Here is a 17,477-nt window from a genome sequence, read left to right on the forward strand (position 1 = left end):
TATATATATTTTTTTTTTTTTTTTTTAAGTGTGTATATACGTAAATTCACGGGTATTTTTTTTGGTCTCCTCTCCCCAAAAAAAAAAAAAATTAAAATCTTATTTCTTTTATTGAACAACCCTAAAGTTTTAGTTTCGAACATAGGAATAAAAATATATGTTCATCGCTTTTTTTTTTCGTCATTTTCAAAGTCAGTCCCACACTCTATCTCTAATTCTTTTCCTACGTTGGGGCTGCTCGTCTATGCCTGATTCCGAGGCAGAATAATCACCGACTCTTACGCCAACAAATTCAAATTTTCTGTACTTCAACATGAACCGCTTTCTCTATAAGCAAAAGCAAGATTCAGATAATTTTCATTTCAAGTTTGTTTTAACGCCGTTAATTAGCAATATGGTATTCTTCTCCCGTTGTCAGGATTAGCAACAGTGCTGACAGCGACTTTAGTCTTGTTCGAATGACAGTGGCAAAGAGCCATCGTTTTATAAAAAGGTGATTTACACGAGTATGAAATTATAATTCTTATCGTTTATCGCAAATGAAACGTAATTTTCACTGAACTTTTCTAACTTTGACGAACACGAAGCGACTTATTACCTTTTCTAAAGGTAGTAGATTTTAATTCTCCTTTTAATTTTTAAATTCACATTTATTTGTTATTATTTTTCTCTATTTTATTTTATTTTATTTTATTACAATGCAATTGGACGTTCGAATGAATCTCATAACCTTTTCCCGTAGGAATTGATTCTATGCCCATACATCATCGGCGAGTATCAATCCTCGTGAAGATTAATTGGGCTGGGCCTCAATTTACATTAAGGCCCAATATCTGATAAAGACAGAGCCCAACTATTACATACATTTAAAGTGCTTGGAATTAATTTAAAAATAAAAATGTGAAAATTAAATCAAAATTTTCTCCTGATTAAGATATTTATATATATATATATTAAAATGATTGTAGTTTCCTTATTATTATTGAATATTATTCATAAATTTGGCGGTGGCTTTCATATCAAACAAAGACATAATTATTGCCCACCCTTAGGAAAGGGCCAAGTGACGGAGTTTCTTTGCACCTACGTGTCGAGGACAAAAATGTAAATTAAGGTACGTTTGAATGCAATAATTTGACGTTGACATCCACGTCAACGTCCTACGGGAAAAATTAAAAATCAGAGATTGCCCACATGTTGTTTCGACTATGCACAGAAAGACTAAGTCAATTGTGTCTCTTTTCTTATTGGTTCCTACCGCCGTGGACCACTTAAAATCCTGCAAAGACTTGCCCACGTAAGGTTAGTAAATTAAGAAGGGATTAATGAAGAATTAATAAACAATTAAGAACTTTTTTTTTTTAGTTATTTTGAAATAGTTAAAATTAGTATTATTTATTAAAAAACTAATTTATACAATTCAAAAATAAATTTTATAAAATGAATATAAAATTAAATATTAAAATGATTTGGAGTGAATATATTAATTTTTAAAATGATTTTTGATTATTTGGAAATAAATTTACAATTTTTGTTTTAACCCATGAAGACATAGTTGTCAAGTAGGACAACTCGAAGGGAATGCGTTACACGTTGGATGGTCCACTCATCTTGTGGTTGGGTAATTGACCGTACGCAATACATTCAAATCATTTCAATTTTCGCAGCCCCCAACTAAAAATTATTATTATTATTATTATTATTAATATAAAGTATATTAATACGAATGCACCAACATTTCAATTGAATTTCGTGTACTATGGATATTTACTAGATATACAAATGTCTTTTTCCTTTTTCAAGCTAATCATTTTATGTCTCACATGTTTATTTATTACGTTTTTATTTTACAACTGCATGCAATAATATTTTAAATAATCACAATAATTATTAAAGCGGGTAATTGGTGTTACGGTCATGTATGTCAGATATTCTAATCATGCTTTTCCAAGATAGGTTGCGGATGACCACATGCCGGTTTCGATAATGTATGACCATCCGTCAAAATCATGTTTATAACTGTCAAGATTGACATATCTGAATATGTACTAAAAATCCGAGTTATATGCCAAAACTATGTAAACCATGTAGTTTCTATGATTGAGCTACCAAAAGTGAATATGCACATTTGTAAAAAATACAATTATAAAACATGTTAGGAATCACGGATCTTCACAACAATTATAAGTTCTCGTGGTTTTGCTTTGTACTTTCTCAAAAGATCTGATACCAATGAAAATAGAATTCATTAATTATAAACCGAGGATAATTCTCTAAATTAGTCGATGTGGGACTTTCATCCAATAAAACATACACATAATCACAAGTTTCAACGTTCACAGTTGTAATAATATTTAAAAATAATACAATATACCATTCTTTATCCATCGAGAAGATACAAACCGGTGATTGAGCCATAACATTATAATATATCTATAAGAGATTATGTTCATATAAAATTAAAATAAGAGCCGTTTTCTCTCAGGTATAAGAGATCAATCAAGAATTCTCAGTTTCTTAAGGACATTGCGTATTAATATGGTATTTCTATGTATAATTTCCAATGCGACAAAAGTAAATTATAGATAGTATTGTTACAGGCAACGATGATGATGATCAAATGGAATCCAAAGTCTGTTTGGATTCTTCTTTCGTGGAGTTTCTTTCAGTCGTCCACTTCTGGAGAAGGAAAAATCAAACAAAGTTAAAGGTAAGGTATGAATTGGATGAGCAGCTTGAATTGTTTAACAATAGCGTTCTGTCTCTCTTTATTGCGGTTGATGTGCGCTCAGTTGCTAGGAATGAGATAATCAGTCATTTATTGAGTCTCTGAAAAATCTCCACCAGAAAGTTTTTGGGGGCAAGGATCTCAAATTCTGCTGAAACCAGCTACCTGTTCTTTAATCGATGCAATTATTGACATTCGGCGTCTTTCACTTTCTCGATCATTTAGTTTCCTCTCTCTCTGTCTGATTGACGAGTAGAACTGTGAATTGAAACAAAGAACGCCTAGCGGAAAGTGAAGTAAATAATTGTTTCATTATTTTTCTGTTGGTGACTTTGTGTTGGAATTTATGGCGGTTCACAATAGAACGTAGAATCATCGCTTGTGATTGGAGGTGATATTTAATAAGAGCGTTAAATTGGCGGACTCTATTGATTTCAGATTTGACTGGAAGTTGCTCAACTTAGAGGAGGTCGTGGACCGTCGGAGGCGATGGAGTTTTGAATGAAACTTCAAAATCCACTGTGAGTTTCCTGTTTCCTTCCACATTACCAGACGGCGATGGAATTTCAAGCTCACCGGCGGTATCTGCTAGATGTAGTTTTATTATTGTTATTGATTCAGTGTGGTTTAGGTCAGACGGATTCGTTGAACTCCAGTGCGGACTGGACGGCGTTATTTGGTCTCCGATCATCGTTAGGGTTAAGAGGAAAAGATTGGCCTATAAAAGCCGAGCCCTGTTCCTCTTGGACCGGAGTTCAGTGCAAAGCCGGTCGAGTTGTTGGGATCACCGTATCAGGACTGAAGCGAACTCGTAGTAGGCTGATCAGCCCTCGTTTCGCCGTCGATGCGCTTGCGAATTTTACCGCCTTGGTCTCATTCAACGCCTCTGGTTTCTTACTTCCCGGCTCCATTCCGGACTGGTTCGGTCAGTCTCTTGTTACGCTTCAAGTGCTTGATCTAAGCTCTTCTTCGATTGCTGGCCCAATACCCTCCTCCATTGGCAATTTAAGTAAGCTCACTGTTCTCCGTTTATCTGGTAATAGTCTTACTGGTAGTATGCCTTCTGCAATCGGACAGTTATCTCAGTTATCTGTTCTTGATCTCTCGAGAAATCTGCTTACTGGGTCAATACCTCCCATTTTTTCATCTCTTAACAACCTTACACGGCTTGAACTTGCCTCGAATTTTTTATCTGGACCGATCCCACCCAGTTTAGGCACTCTTAGTAAACTACAAGTGTTGAATCTTTCGGACAATAGTTTAACATCATCCATACCAAGTGAACTGGGTAATCTATCAGCACTACTGGTGTTTGATCTTAGCATGAATTCGCTGACGGGTGTGCTACCTGTGGATTTGAAGGGGTTAAGGAATTTGGAAAAGATGTATATTGGAGATAACGGCTTAGAGGGCCATTTGCCAGATGATTTGTTTCGAAGTCTTTCTCAGTTACAAGTATTGGCTTTGAGAGGAAATAAACTTGATGGCGGTCTAAATCGTGACTTGCTAGCACACCCCAAATTGAAGTTTCTGGATGTATCTAACAACATCTTGACGGGTAGCTCGCCAAGTTTTGTTCCAAACAGTGTTGCTGTATTCAATTTCTCAAACAATTTTCTGTTTGGTCATCTAAATCTACCCTTCGAATTCCATGGGTCAATCGATTTATCAGGAAACTATTTCCAGGGTGTTGTACAGAACAAGAGTCATAATGTTAGCCTCCGAGGAAACTGCCTGAAAATGGTGCCAAATCAAAGAAATTTTGAGGATTGTAGCCTCTTCTACTCTGGGAAAACCTTAACTTTTGAAGGGTTTGGAGAAGGAAATCCGGACGAACTAGTGCATCGTTATGTTAAAAACAATCGCTTGAAGTTCATAATGGTGGGACTATTTGGTGGATTGGGCCTCGTTGTTATTTTTGTGGTTATCCTCGTATTGTTCTTGAAAATATGTGGCAAAGGTAAAGCAAATAAGAGAGCAAAATCTAATGATGAAGCCAGTCCTTCGCTTCCAAAGGAACCACTCTACTTCGCTGGTCTGGGAGATTCATTTACTTATGAGCAGATGCTACAAAGTACTGGGAATTTCAGCGAAGACAATCTTTTAAAACATGGTCACTCTGGAGATCTCTACAAGGGGTTCCTGGAGAGTGGCCTTCCTGTAGTGATTAAAAAGGTAAATATGCAGTATTTGAAGAATGAAAGGTACTCTCTAGAACTAGACTTCTTCAGCAAAGTATCGCATATGAGATTTGTTCCAGTCTTGGGGCACTGCTTTGAGCGCGAGGATGAAAAGCTCTTGGTGTACAAATGTATGCCAAATGGGGACTTGGCTAATTGCTTGCAGAAGGTTTCCAGTTCAGAAGACGACACCGTGCAGTCCCTGGATTGGATTATCAGACTCAAAATAGCAATAGGAGCGGCTGAGGCCCTATCTTACCTGCATCATGAATGTAACCCTCCTCTCGTTCACAGGTATCAATCAACAAGCTTTCCTTACGGTATTATAAACTTCGCATGTGTGATATCCCACATCGGTTGGAGAGTAGAACGAAACACTCCTTATAAGGGTGTGGAAAACTCTCGTCCACAAGTATCAATCAAAGACGTGTTTTAAAACTGTGAGGCTGATAACGATACGTAACGGGCCAAAGTGACAATATCTATCAGTGGTGGATTTGAGTTGTTACAAATGGTATCAGAGCCAAACACCGAGTGGTGTGCCAACGAGGATGCTGGACCTCCAAGGAAGGTGGATTGTGAGATCCCACATCGGTTGGAGAGGAGAACAAAACATTCATTATAAGGGTGTGGAGACCTCTCTCTAACAGAGCGAACAATATCTGTTAGCAGTGAATTTGACCAATGATTTCATGAACCGTTACCTTTAATAATAGTACAGTCGATTCACTCTATGTTCTGCTTTTCAATTGACATGGCAGAAGCACCATGTGACCTTTAGTATATACTGTATACAAACAATATATTAACTTTTCTTTTCTTGAATGGGTGAAGAGATATTCTAGCAAGCAGTATTCTCCTTGATGACAAATTCGAAGTGCGTCTTGGAAGCTTGAGTGAGGCCTGTGTTCTAGGAGGGGATCAGCACCATAATGTCTTCTCGAGATTAAGGAGAACACAACAGTATGTATCTCAAGTAGAATTATGAACAAGATTCTGTTTTTTGGCGCAAAAAAGTCGATTTAATTGGAAAAACAAATAGAATCCCTATAATGTGCTACTCTGTCAATCATTTTTCTTATACTATGCATAAATTCTAATGGCATCTTCTTGCTTCTCCTGTGCAGAAGCTCCGAACAAAGCTCTGCTGGTGCGTATTCCTTCTGAGATCTCTCTTTTTAAGTATACATTCATAGCTTGAAGACTTAGAGTTAGAACAGTAGAGAAAATTCACTATTCGTTAGTCAATGTTCATGTTTCTTTCAACTTAATGATTTTCCATTCCTGTATTGAGCTCTGGAAGTGTGACATTATTACCAATTTGTTGTATACAGGGCCCTCACAAGCATCCTGTTCGCTAGACATTTACTGTTTTGGTAAAGTGTTATTAGAACTTGTAACGGGAAAGCTTGGTATCAGCAAAGCAGAAGATTCTACAACAAAGGAGTGGCTGGAATACACCTTATCTAACATAAGTATCCATGATAAGGAACTCATAACAAAGATAGTCGATCCGTCGTTGATGATCGACGACGATCTTCTGGAAGAGGTATGGGCAATGGCGATCATCGCCAAGTTATGTCTGAACCCAAAACCATCTAGACGACCCCTGATGAGATACATCCTTAAAGCATTGGAAAATCCTTTGAGAGTAATCAGGGAAGAAAGCTGTAGCTCCGGCAGGCTGCGCACAACTTCATCAAGAACATCTTGGAGTGCTGCTTTTCATGGTAGCTGGAGACACAGCTCATCAGATGTACATAGAGAATGTGGCAGTGGTGGCTCAAAACAACCCGGAAGAATAAGCTCCTATGGCAGCTGTGGATATGATTTCTTGTCTTCAAATAAAAGGCTATCCAGCGAAATTGTCCCCGAACCAGAAGAATTTCGAGACGTCGAGAGGCAAGACTAGTTCGAACAACCTTAATATGGTAATCATTCCTTTGAGAGAATTGAAATGGCGGGAAATTGGTGGGGTAGCTATTGCTTCATCCACGCTGCCGTTTTGTTTGTTGGACAGAACAGTAATCAATGGAAATCTAAATAAACATCACTGTTTATTATATCTACAGATTACTCTTATTTATTAAAGGAAAGACATTACTGTTTATTCATGAAATTTATGTCGTTATATTGTTCGAAATAGTTTTTTTTGTGGAATAAAATATATAAACTATGAAATAGTTTTCTAAAATTATTTTCCCAATTTCTAAGCATTTATATGAAATTAAAATTTTAGGTAAAAAAAAAAATCCACGTAGTCCACGATGAATTTATTATTATTTATTAGACATGCGTGGCAATTAGCACTGGCAAGAGGGGAAGAATAGAGGCGGGACCCACTCAAGGACGAACCGATGAAATGAGAATCAAAACACGTCTTCCAAACTTATCCCGATCGGACGGTCAGGAATCGCTGTCTCATTAACCGCGAAGTCAGGAGCGTGGGCCAGAGCGTCTTCTGTGTTTTCTCTTTCATTCATTCATGTGTTTGGGTATGCTTTGTGCGAGGGGAAAAGGGGAATTTCTCTGCTAAAAGAGAAGAAAATATTTATATTCTGTCAGTAGCGGACTGCGATTCCCTGCGATTGTCGAGGAAAATTCGTCTCGAGAGAAAGTTCATAGTCGAGAAAGTAGAAGCCAATCACCTTCTTCGCTGAGATTGTTCGTGAAAGGATAAGTGATAGCTGAAAAGGCGAGGGGACAACCCCTGCGGCTGCGAATTTTCTGCTAGAGAAGAGGAGAGAGAGAGAGAGAGAGAGAGAGAGAGCTATGGCGGAAGATGTTCGGTGTTGTGAGTCGAAGTTCTTTTTGTTCCTGTTGATAATCGTAGGTCTGGTGGCCTTCGCTGGACTCATGGCTGGGCTCACTTTGGGTCTCATGTCTCTTGGCCTTGTTGACCTCGAAGTTCTTATGAAGTCTGGCCGCCCTCAGGATCGAAAACATGCTGGTAATCTCTATCACTTCCCACAGCTCTTGAAATTCATTTTGAACCTACTTGAATCCTGATGATCTCAGAGGGCTTATCACCTGAATGTTCTTGGCGTTTCAGGAACCTTTTCATTGTCTGTAATTTGTTAGGGCCTGTTGGCTATTGAAATTATGCAATACTGTGTTTAGGAACGGGAAATTAGGTAGTTGTGTTTGTCTGCGTGCTTATGAACTGAGTGGACGGGTTGATTGGGAAGTAACATTGTTGTGGTTTCTTTGGCAGCTAAGATATTGCCAGTCGTAAAGAATCAGCATCTTCTACTTTGCACACTGTTGATTGGTAACTCTTTGGCAATGGAGGTAGTAGCTACATTTGCACATCTCTGTTTGTGTAGCTTGCATAATTTGCTAATTAAACTTAACGTTGTTGTATGTGTCCCTCCTGCAGGCTCTTCCGATATTCTTAGACATGATCGTACCTCCTTGGGTGGCAGTCCTTGTCTCGGTTACTCTTATTCTCATGTTTGGAGAGGTACTTCTGATCCGACCTATCCGAAAATAATTTGTACATGTGGATATTATTCTGTTTATGTGACGTATACTTCACTGCAGATATTACCGCAAGCAATTTGCACTCGTTATGGGTTGAAAGTTGGGGCAATAATGGCACCTTTCGTTCGCGTTCTTCTCATGGTTTTCTTTCCCATTTCATATCCAATTAGTAAGGTAAAACTAGTGGAAATGATCATTGCCCTTACCTCTTCCAAGTTCTAAGCAAGGAAATGAATATTGTATACTGAGAATGATAGGATAATAGTTTTTTGGCCCTATTTACATGATATTTGGGAAGCTTTTGTGAGTATCTTATATAGCTGCAAGGAACCAATAATATTTACTGAGTCACTCATTTGGTTTCTTTTTAAAAATTTAGGTTCTTGATTGGATGTTGGGTAAAGGGCACGCTGTACTCTTGAGGAGAGCAGAGCTCAAGACTTTTGTGAACTTTCATGGCAATGAGGTTTGTCAATCAACTTGGGCATGTTGTCATGGGCATCAGTTGCATGAATTAATATACTTGAATCTGAGTGCTCTAAAGGAATATTATCCTTATTTTGTGTGCTCTGATTTTCCACTTTCTCCATTCAACATTATCTGATGAATTATGGTGTATAAAATCTATGTTGTCTTAGGCTGGAAAAGGTGGAGATTTAACTCACGATGAGACTACTATCATTGCTGGGGCACTTGAATTGACAGAAAAGACAGCCAAAAATGCCATGACATCGATATCAAATGCATTTTCCCTTGATCTGGATGCAACTCTTGATTTGTGGGTTTCTAATTTTTTTTTTTTTTTATTTTTTTTTTTTAATTTTCAGTTCTTGTGTCTGTCTCGCTTGGTTTGCTCGTTATTTCTTTTTTCTAAAGCCCTTTCTCTATTTGGGCAGGGAGACACTCAATGCTATTATGACGAAAGGCCATAGTCGAGTTCCTGTTTATTCTGGAGATCCAAAAAACATAATTGGACTAGTTCTGGTAATTCATTTGCATCATCCATAGATATGACAAACAATAACATTTCTTGATAGGTTGAAATGAGTTCTTTTTCTTGCCTTTTCTGTTGTGGCTCCTAATAGTGGGATAATGGGAGCTAAGAATGAAATTCAGAAATGGCTAAGAGGGAATTCACAGGTCCCTCTTGCTTCTCGATTTTAAAAATCAGTGATACTAAACATGCAAAGCTGAAGTACCTTGCATACACCATAAACCAGCTCTCGCACAAATTAGTGAACTTTCGGTATGCTATACTTTTGGACAAAGGAGTTTAAGAATGTGAGCTAAATTGTCAGACTGCCGACCAACGATTAGGAAAACAGAGAGCCTTGGTCAAGCTGAGTTGTTTCAAATTAAAATTTGCAACATATAAACCAAGTACAAAGCCTAATTGAGCAGATATGATTAGTTTGAATGGTGTACCTCTAATTTGCGGGTTGCTCTGGCATATGTTTTTCAATATGTTTATTCAAGTGAGTCGAAGTTAGTGAAATTGTTTTCATTCCTGACTGACACACACATATATATATTTTCATTTGGTGTGTGTTTATTGTGCCAATGATAGTTGGACTTGAGATATAGTCCATGGAATGCAGCATCTGCTCATTCGCTCCATCTTGAACATCTTGCAGGTTAAAAATCTGTTAACTGTTGATCCAGAAGATAGAGTTCCCCTTAGAAAAATGATTATTAGAAAAATTCCTCGGTAAGAGAATATCACTTGCTTCTATCTTTATGCCTTCAGATGAAATTACCTGACGACCAAGCTTGACCAGTTTTCATCCTTCAACTACTTCAGGGTTTCTGAAGACATGCCTCTATATGACATTTTAAATGAATTTCAAAAGGGCCATAGTCACATTGCTGTGGTATTCAAGAAACATGGCTACCAATCTGAGGCATTGCTGAAAAAAGGTTAGGATGTGCAAAAAAGCTGCGAGTTCTTATAATTGGATAAAAAGAAAGTAATTATGAACGACAGACTATCCAGTCATGTTTAGGGAAGTTGGGCTTGAGATCACATCAATTTTAAATTTGTTGTCTATGCTGTCCATTCCTTTATGGCTCAGATTTTACGTTCATAGTATCTCTCATCCAAATTTGTTAAGGTTCTAGACATTGGTTAGCTTGAACTCATATTTACTCGAGTCATTGAGCTCCGCCTCTTTTTAATGCTTCTCTCTGTTTCCAAATTCCTTGGTATCGTATTAGATCCACCAATTACAGGGGATTCACATCAAATGCTCTTAGTTGTGCTGCTTTCACTGTGAATCTATTGTTACTTTTGACATTTTCTTTTCTTGTCTGGTTGATTCTCAGACAATGGTGTTGACTCAGCTGCTGGTGCTGCTACTCATAATTTAGCGATGAAAATGGAATCAGTTGATGCTCAAACAATAGCTGAAAAGGCTGGGGGCCAACAGACGAAGAAAAGTCCACCAGCTACTCCTGCCTTTAAAAAACGACACAGAGGTTGTTCATTCTGCATTTTAGATGTCGAAAATGCGCCTCTTCCTGTCTTACCACCTGGTGAAGAGGTGGTTGGTGTCATTACTATGGAGGATGTGATTGAAGAACTTCTTCAGGTAAGGAATTTTTCTGTAACTTGCACCTAAGCATGGCTTCGAAAGTTTGTAGGTTATCTCTGCATGCGCTGCAGTGTCATCCTCCATATCGAAAATGTTGGTATCTTAGGATGTCTGGTGGTTAACATCTTAACTCGAAGACATTGTGCCTTCTCTTTTTCGGATACCAGCTCCTTGATTGTTGTCTAAGTTATTGGCTTCATAAAAATGGATTAGTTAGTTTGTATTGAGCTGGTTGGCTGTATGTTACTGTTAAATCATCCATCTTACCCATTATTTGAATTTGATCTTGCGTGTCATATATTCTTATGTCAGGAGGAGATATTAGACGAGACAGACGAGTATGTCAATATCCACAACAGGTACATCTTGCTAGCTTTAGAAAAGTTAATAACCCGGACTCGAACTCGTGCATGGTTTTGCTTTCTTGCTGAGATTGCACCATTACAAATTTAAGGATTGGATCCATTTTGTTGTTGTAAATATAATTCTTATGAAATCATTTGATGTTTTTGTTGGATGATCACAAAAATTAAACGGAATTCTTCCAAATGCAGAATAAAAATCAACATGCAACCATCTCCGGAAAAACCAAGCACCAATCCACCTCAGCTTTCCCCAAATGTTAATACGTGACTGCTTTGTTACCCATCAATGCCGGGTCGGACAAGTTTTCACGGGGTCTTCCGAATTGGCTACTGCAGCTCTTCCCCATTCTCTTCACTATGCCTGCCCCTTCGATAGTCAGGTTTTACTAAAACTTTTTTCTTTTAATCATACAAGAGATTTAAACTGGAAGAATGGAAGGTGAAATCTAGATTAAGAGTTAGCTGTAGCGTAATTTATCTCTATGATGGCATAGAGATGTATATTTTCCCAAGGTTAGATGATTGCACTTGGAAATGACGTTCTTTGATTGTATAGGAATAATATGTAGTTATCTTCAATCCAAAGCAAGTGTATCAATTAAGTGACTTATAGTTGTTTTTGGTATGGAATAATCTTCTGTACTACAATAATACCAACTCTTGTTATCATTATGTCATATAGCAATTTCATTTTTGTAATGGGTTCTACATCATATTCAAATTGAAAGTTTATTATGAAAGAGGATATTCTATCGAGTGTTTTTTCATTTTTGCGTGGTAGCTCGTCTTGACCATTGAGTCGTGATGATAATGAAGTAAATGGCTTTAAGTTCTTTAAAAGAGTAGGCATGATTATTATTATTATTATTATTAACCATTAATGCTACAATTCCTCATAATTCATTTAATAATAGAATTGAAAAATCTTATGCCCTCATGTTTCTATTTAGTTTTTGAACCATAAATGTTGAGCTTAATTTTGATATTGAATTTCTAATTTAATACAAGAAATTCGAGACATAAATAATTAGTAAAATTAAGCTCATTTGAACATAATTAAATTTAAATTTAATATATATAAAATAACTTTATATATATATATAATTAAAATTTAATTGAAAAAAAGTCAAGACATCACTCATTTACTAGTGTAAGATCTAACATAATTATATTTTAAAATTATAAAAATGTAATTGAAAATTTAAAAATTAGATACTAAAAATAATAAACACCTTAGCTAAATTAAAAAAAAGAAAAGAAAAGAATATATATAAATAAAAAATGGGGTAAATTTGATTGAATCCGCCAATATTCGTTTGCCTTTCTTCTGATACCTGCGTGTCATTCACGAATCTGCCTTCTCTCTCCAAACCCACGCGCGCGAAAGAGAAGGAAAGAACAGGAGAAAAAATAGCGTGGCAAAGCCGCTTCGCACGTGCACTGCACGTGCTCAACAGATACTAACACACTTCGCCGCCGGAACATTCCGTCAATTCCCGGACGTTCCGCTCTCTTGCCTAACTTTCCGAGTCCGAAACCGCAGCCTCTTCCACAGTTTTCACGCTAGATTCCCGTTCCGACTAAAACATTTGCCTCCATTTTTAAAATTTTATGATAGTATTCATCCGTGAGAGCAATGGGTTTGAATAATTCATGTTTCTGCTTAGAAATTTAACTCGGTAGCTTTTTTGTTATTCAAAATCCCGGATCTGGTATACCTGCAACTGCAAGTAAGCCTGCAACTGCAAGTAATCCATCTGAATCTCTTCATTTGGCTGGAGTTTTTCCTTTTCTGAATCTGGATGTTGAGTTCGCTTCGTTTTCAAGAGCTAGATGAGTATCCATTCACTTTGATTCGGTCGGTGGCTTCCGATTTCCGAGGTGAGTACTCGTAGTTCTTTTTTTTAAACTTCAGCTGTAAGGCTATCGGATCTTTGTATTTTAATCCGAGTTTTTATCTTCTTTGAAGTAATTTAGTTCTGTTTTTCTCGATCTTGTTCTATTAGTTTGTGCACGTATTTCCTTTCAGTTCTGTTTGGGATCGGATTACAGTTTGCGTAGTATTTTTGTAGCTTAAGATTTCCTAGAGCCATCGGTGGACGAATGGCTATAGCTCGGCTTGCTCGCCAAGAAAAACGCTCGTATGGATTTTGCGCGAAGTTGACAGCAGTGGTTATTTTAGGACTTTGTTTTATAGTCGTATGGTCGATTTTTGCTTCTCCTTCCACGTCCGTGACGATTCAGAGGGAAAGTTTCGACAACATTGGTGAACCCGTAACAGGAAACAGGAAAGTTAGCAATCCTGGAACCCAAATTGATAATAGGAAGAAAGTAGATGAGGGAAAATCGAGCAGAGATACCAAAGAAAGAGTGAAATCCGATCTAGATGGAAAGGATATGAAAAAGGTTGAGGGGTCTGATTCCAAGTCTCCCAGTAACCATGCATCTGAAAAGAATCATGGAGCAGCGAAAGAGAGAAATGAAAAACATAAAGAAAATAAACCAGAAGTTGCAAAAAAAGAAAATCATGGATCAGAGGAATCTGAGGAGGAAGATGCACCAAAGGGAAATGAGGAGGAAGAACAGGAAGTGAAAGATGGTCAAGAAGCAGAGTCAAAGGATGATGAAGCTGAAACAGAAGTTGATCTGGGTGAGTCAGATCAGGAACCTGAGGAGAGGACTGAACCAAAAGATAAAGGGAAAAAGGTCAAGAGAAAAGGTCCATTGTTTGATCCAAATGCTCATTATAGTTGGAAACCATGCCGAGCTAGAAGTAAATACAATTACATTCCTTGTATTGACTTTGAAGCTGGAGGGGTAAAACAGCAGGGCTATCGGCATAGGGAAAGGAGTTGCCCTCGAGTACCTCCGATGTGCCTTGTGCCTCTTCCTCCCAACGGATACGGACCCCCAGTGCACTGGCGGGATAGCAATTCAAAGGTACGAAAGAATATGTTCGGTTTTATGAGGATAAGTGAATTACTATCATGTTCTTTCTAATAGTAATCAAATTTGCAGATACTTTACAAGAATGTGGCACATCCAAAGCTTGCTGCTTTCATCAAGAGACATACTTGGTTGGTGGAAGATGGAGAGTTCCTTACATTTCCTCAGAATCATTCTGATCTCAACGGTGGAGTTATTCACTATCTCGAGTCCATTGAAGAGGTAAACTTTTGGCATCTTGCTTAAAAGCTGTGTCCATTAGCTTAATTTTCACGATCTAGATTTGGAAAATGTAATACAACTCCGCAACTGAGTCATGCCCTCTTTCATGTCTTATTGATACTGTTGATATCAAACAGTTAATTTTGATGATCAAGTTTCTGGTTCAAGCTTATTTGTCACATCATAGAGGTGACGAGTTCATAGGTGGATAGTGAAAGGCATGTGATCCCTCCATAGCTTGTCTTGTACGATAATGTGATCGAATGTTCAGTTAACTCACATTTATAACTCTAGGATGTGGAGAATTCCTTCATTGTTTTCTTTCCCTTTACAAGTAAAGGTGTACGTTATTTTTGGTTTCCCTACTTTTCGAGGGAATTATGTTTCTATTTATCGGTTGAAATTCGAATGCATTTGGCAGATGGTTCCTGATATTGAGTGGGGCAAGAATATTCACTTGGTTCTAGAAATTGGATGCACGTATGCAAGTTTAGGTGCTGTTCTTCTTGAAAAGGATGTTATAACATTGTCATTAGGCTTGAAGGATGACCTTGTAGACTTGGCTCAAGTTGCACTTGAGCGAGGATTTCCTACTGTGGTTGGCCCTTTGGGGAATAGAAGACTTCCTTTCCCTAGTGGTGTTTTTGATGCCATTCATTGTGGTGGATGCAGCAGAAGTTGGCATTCCAATGGTTTGAGCACCTTGTCTTGTCTTTCTTGAAGATTATTCACAAATGAGTAATGACCCCTTCTCTAATGAATGATTTTGTTTTTGTTCTCTCTCTCTCTAGACGGGAAGCTTCTTCTTGAAATGAATAGGATTTTAAGACCTGGCGGATACTTCATCTTGTCCACTAAACATGACAGCGTCGAAGAAGAAGAAGGTTCGAAATTTATCCACCGAATTTATTTCATCTAATACTCAAATTCTCAGTTGAGGAACTTCAATATAAGATTAGATGATTTTACTAACAATTCAAATGTCAATATCAGTGGAGAAAATCATTGAACACTTAACAGACTAGGTGAGATGGTAGATGTTGAAATTCTGGCTTAACCAAATAATGAGTCTTGTTCTTGCTTGCATCCTCTTTCTTTTGTTGAATACTAGATATTTTCACATTTTTCCTTAGCCCTCATCTATAGAATGCCTGTAAATTCACTTTTCAGCAATGAGTTCATTGACGGCCTCAATTTGTTGGAACATTCTGGCACATAAAACCGATGAAGTCAGTGAAATGGGTGTTAAGATATATCAGAAGCCTGAATCAAACGATATATTTGAGCTGAGGAGAAGGAAAAATCCACCTCTATGCAAGGAAAACGAAAACCCTGATGCTGCCTGGTAATTCTTTTTCCATGAGGGTGCTCTAGAGAACTTCATTTATTTTTATGGTCTTCGAGACGTAGTCGATACTCTGTGCTACTCTATACAAAGTTATTGTTATTTAGTTGTATCTGAGTACCAGGTTCATTGTGTGGTTTGATATATGGACTGTTTATTCGTTGTTTGATAACTTCTGTTTGAACAGGTACGTGCCTATGAAAACATGCTTACACACGATTCCAACGTCTATTGAACAGCGCGGAGCAGAATGGCCCGAAGAATGGCCGAAGAGACTTGAAGCTTTCCCTGAGTGGTTAAGCAATGACAAAGAAAAGTTAACTGCAGACACTAATCACTGGAAAGCAATCGTTGAGAAGTCATATCTCACTGGAATAGGTATTGATTGGTCAAATGTGCGAAATGTGATGGACATGAAAGCCATTTATGGGGGGTATGATATCATCATTAATCTGCTCAATATACTATTCTGCTTGAAATAGAATTTAATATATGGCTAAGTTCTTTGTGCTAAACATAGAAAGTGAGAATAGGAATGTATATGGACGTTAATTTTGGCATGCATTTCCAGGTTTGCTGCTGCTCTCTCTCAACAGAATGTTTCTGTTTGGGTGATGAATGTGATCCCAGTTCATGCACCAGATACACTTCCCATAATTTTCGAACGCGGTCTGGTTGGCATCTACCATGACTGGTGCGAGTCGTTTGGTACTTATCCACGATCATACGACCTTCTGCACGCCGATCATTTGTTCTCAAGGCTCAAGAACAGGTGAGAAGTTCAACACCTTTGTATTCTTTCTGCCTTGTGGTATTGACTGCTGTAAGTAACTTAAAATCGATATTGTAGGTGCAAGGAGCCTGTATTGATCGTGGTCGAGATGGATCGTATAGCACGACCAGGAGGGTGGGCAATTATACGTGAAAAGCTGGCAATTCTGAACCCATTAGAAGGCATACTGAAGAGTCTACAATGGGAGATTCGGATGAGTTATTCTCATGGAGAAGAGGGAATTCTATGCGCACAGAAGACCATGTGGCGGCCTTCACAATAATTCTTTTCAACTGAATCTAATCGTTTTCCCACAGAGATGATTCAAATTTGAGGGAGATATCAAATTTCTTCTATATGAATTTGTATCATTTCCTGATAATTGGGAAATTATTTTTTTTTTCTTCCTGAAATTGTTGGGCATTGAGGTGAATTTGTAAAGAGGGGTAGAGAGGGAAGAATTCTTTTCTTCCTGAAAGAATTATAGTGTATATTTTTTTTTTTCTTCATAATTTTGTGCCTCTGTTATAAACCGAGACAATTATATTTCACATGAAAACCAAATATATTTCAATTGGGTTTTTTCATATAATTTTATTTTTATTTTTCTGGTGCTTTAGCTCTCTCATTATATAAATTGTTTTCGGGTTGGTTAACTATTTAGTTTTTTATTTTTTAAATTACATTTATTTTAAAATTTTCTTTGGATACTTGAATTTTTAACTAAATTTAAAAAAAAAAAAAAAGCTTTATATAAACTTTTTAATATTAGCTTAGATTTTGAAAATGTTTTAAAATTTTATAAACAAAAATTTCAAAATACAAAAAAAAAAAAAAAAAAAAAA

The 17,477-nt window shown here is 37.3% G+C and overlaps 3 protein-coding genes across 6 annotated transcripts; all 3 read left to right on the plus strand.

The window, feature by feature from the left end:
- The first annotated feature begins 2,522 nt into the window (after positions 1 to 2,522).
- On the plus strand, positions 2,523 to 7,018 carry LOC111446205 (probable LRR receptor-like serine/threonine-protein kinase At2g16250). Of its 2 annotated transcripts, XM_023084922.1 has the most exons (5): positions 2,523 to 2,710; positions 3,167 to 5,202; positions 5,743 to 5,871; positions 6,036 to 6,058; positions 6,243 to 7,018. In XM_023084922.1, exons 2-5 carry the CDS (start codon positions 3,287 to 3,289, stop codon positions 6,818 to 6,820), a joined length of 2,646 nt encoding a protein of 881 aa, XP_022940690.1. In that variant the 5' UTR covers positions 2,523 to 2,710; positions 3,167 to 3,286; the 3' UTR covers positions 6,821 to 7,018. The 2 variants fall into 2 exon arrangements, with proteins under 2 accessions (XP_022940690.1, XP_022940689.1); XM_023084921.1 differs by having other exon boundaries at positions 2,523 to 5,202.
- Positions 7,019 to 7,382: 364 nt separating this feature from the next.
- LOC111446582 (DUF21 domain-containing protein At1g47330) lies at positions 7,383 to 12,046 on the plus strand. The gene is made up of 12 exons (XM_023085436.1): positions 7,383 to 7,858; positions 8,123 to 8,199; positions 8,288 to 8,371; positions 8,452 to 8,565; positions 8,771 to 8,857; positions 9,030 to 9,169; positions 9,288 to 9,375; positions 10,026 to 10,099; positions 10,193 to 10,308; positions 10,714 to 10,979; positions 11,295 to 11,341; positions 11,537 to 12,046. The coding sequence occupies exons 1-12, from the start codon at positions 7,681 to 7,683 to the stop codon at positions 11,613 to 11,615; spliced, it is 1,350 nt and encodes a 449-aa protein (XP_022941204.1). The 5' UTR covers positions 7,383 to 7,680; the 3' UTR covers positions 11,616 to 12,046.
- A 597-nt stretch (positions 12,047 to 12,643) lies between these two features.
- Positions 12,644 to 17,182, plus strand: LOC111446555 (probable methyltransferase PMT28). 3 transcript variants are annotated; one of them, XM_023085409.1, is made up of 9 exons: positions 12,644 to 13,228; positions 13,409 to 14,287; positions 14,366 to 14,515; positions 14,937 to 15,207; positions 15,307 to 15,399; positions 15,686 to 15,860; positions 16,048 to 16,293; positions 16,432 to 16,632; positions 16,711 to 17,182. In XM_023085409.1, exons 2-9 carry the CDS (start codon positions 13,451 to 13,453, stop codon positions 16,913 to 16,915), a joined length of 2,178 nt encoding a protein of 725 aa, XP_022941177.1. In that variant the 5' UTR covers positions 12,644 to 13,228; positions 13,409 to 13,450; the 3' UTR covers positions 16,916 to 17,182. The 3 variants fall into 3 exon arrangements, with proteins under 3 accessions (XP_022941177.1, XP_022941176.1, XP_022941179.1); XM_023085408.1 differs by having other exon boundaries at positions 13,420 to 14,287; XM_023085411.1 differs by lacking the exon at positions 16,711 to 17,182 and having other exon boundaries at positions 13,420 to 14,287; positions 16,048 to 16,331; positions 16,372 to 16,443.
- Positions 17,183 to 17,477: the final 295 nt, after the last annotated feature.

The sequence above is a fragment of the Cucurbita moschata genome, unplaced genomic scaffold (genome assembly GCF_002738365.1).
Source record: "Cucurbita moschata cultivar Rifu unplaced genomic scaffold, Cmos_1.0 Cmo_Scf00008, whole genome shotgun sequence".
Classification (NCBI taxonomy): Eukaryota; Viridiplantae; Streptophyta; class Magnoliopsida; order Cucurbitales; family Cucurbitaceae; genus Cucurbita; species Cucurbita moschata.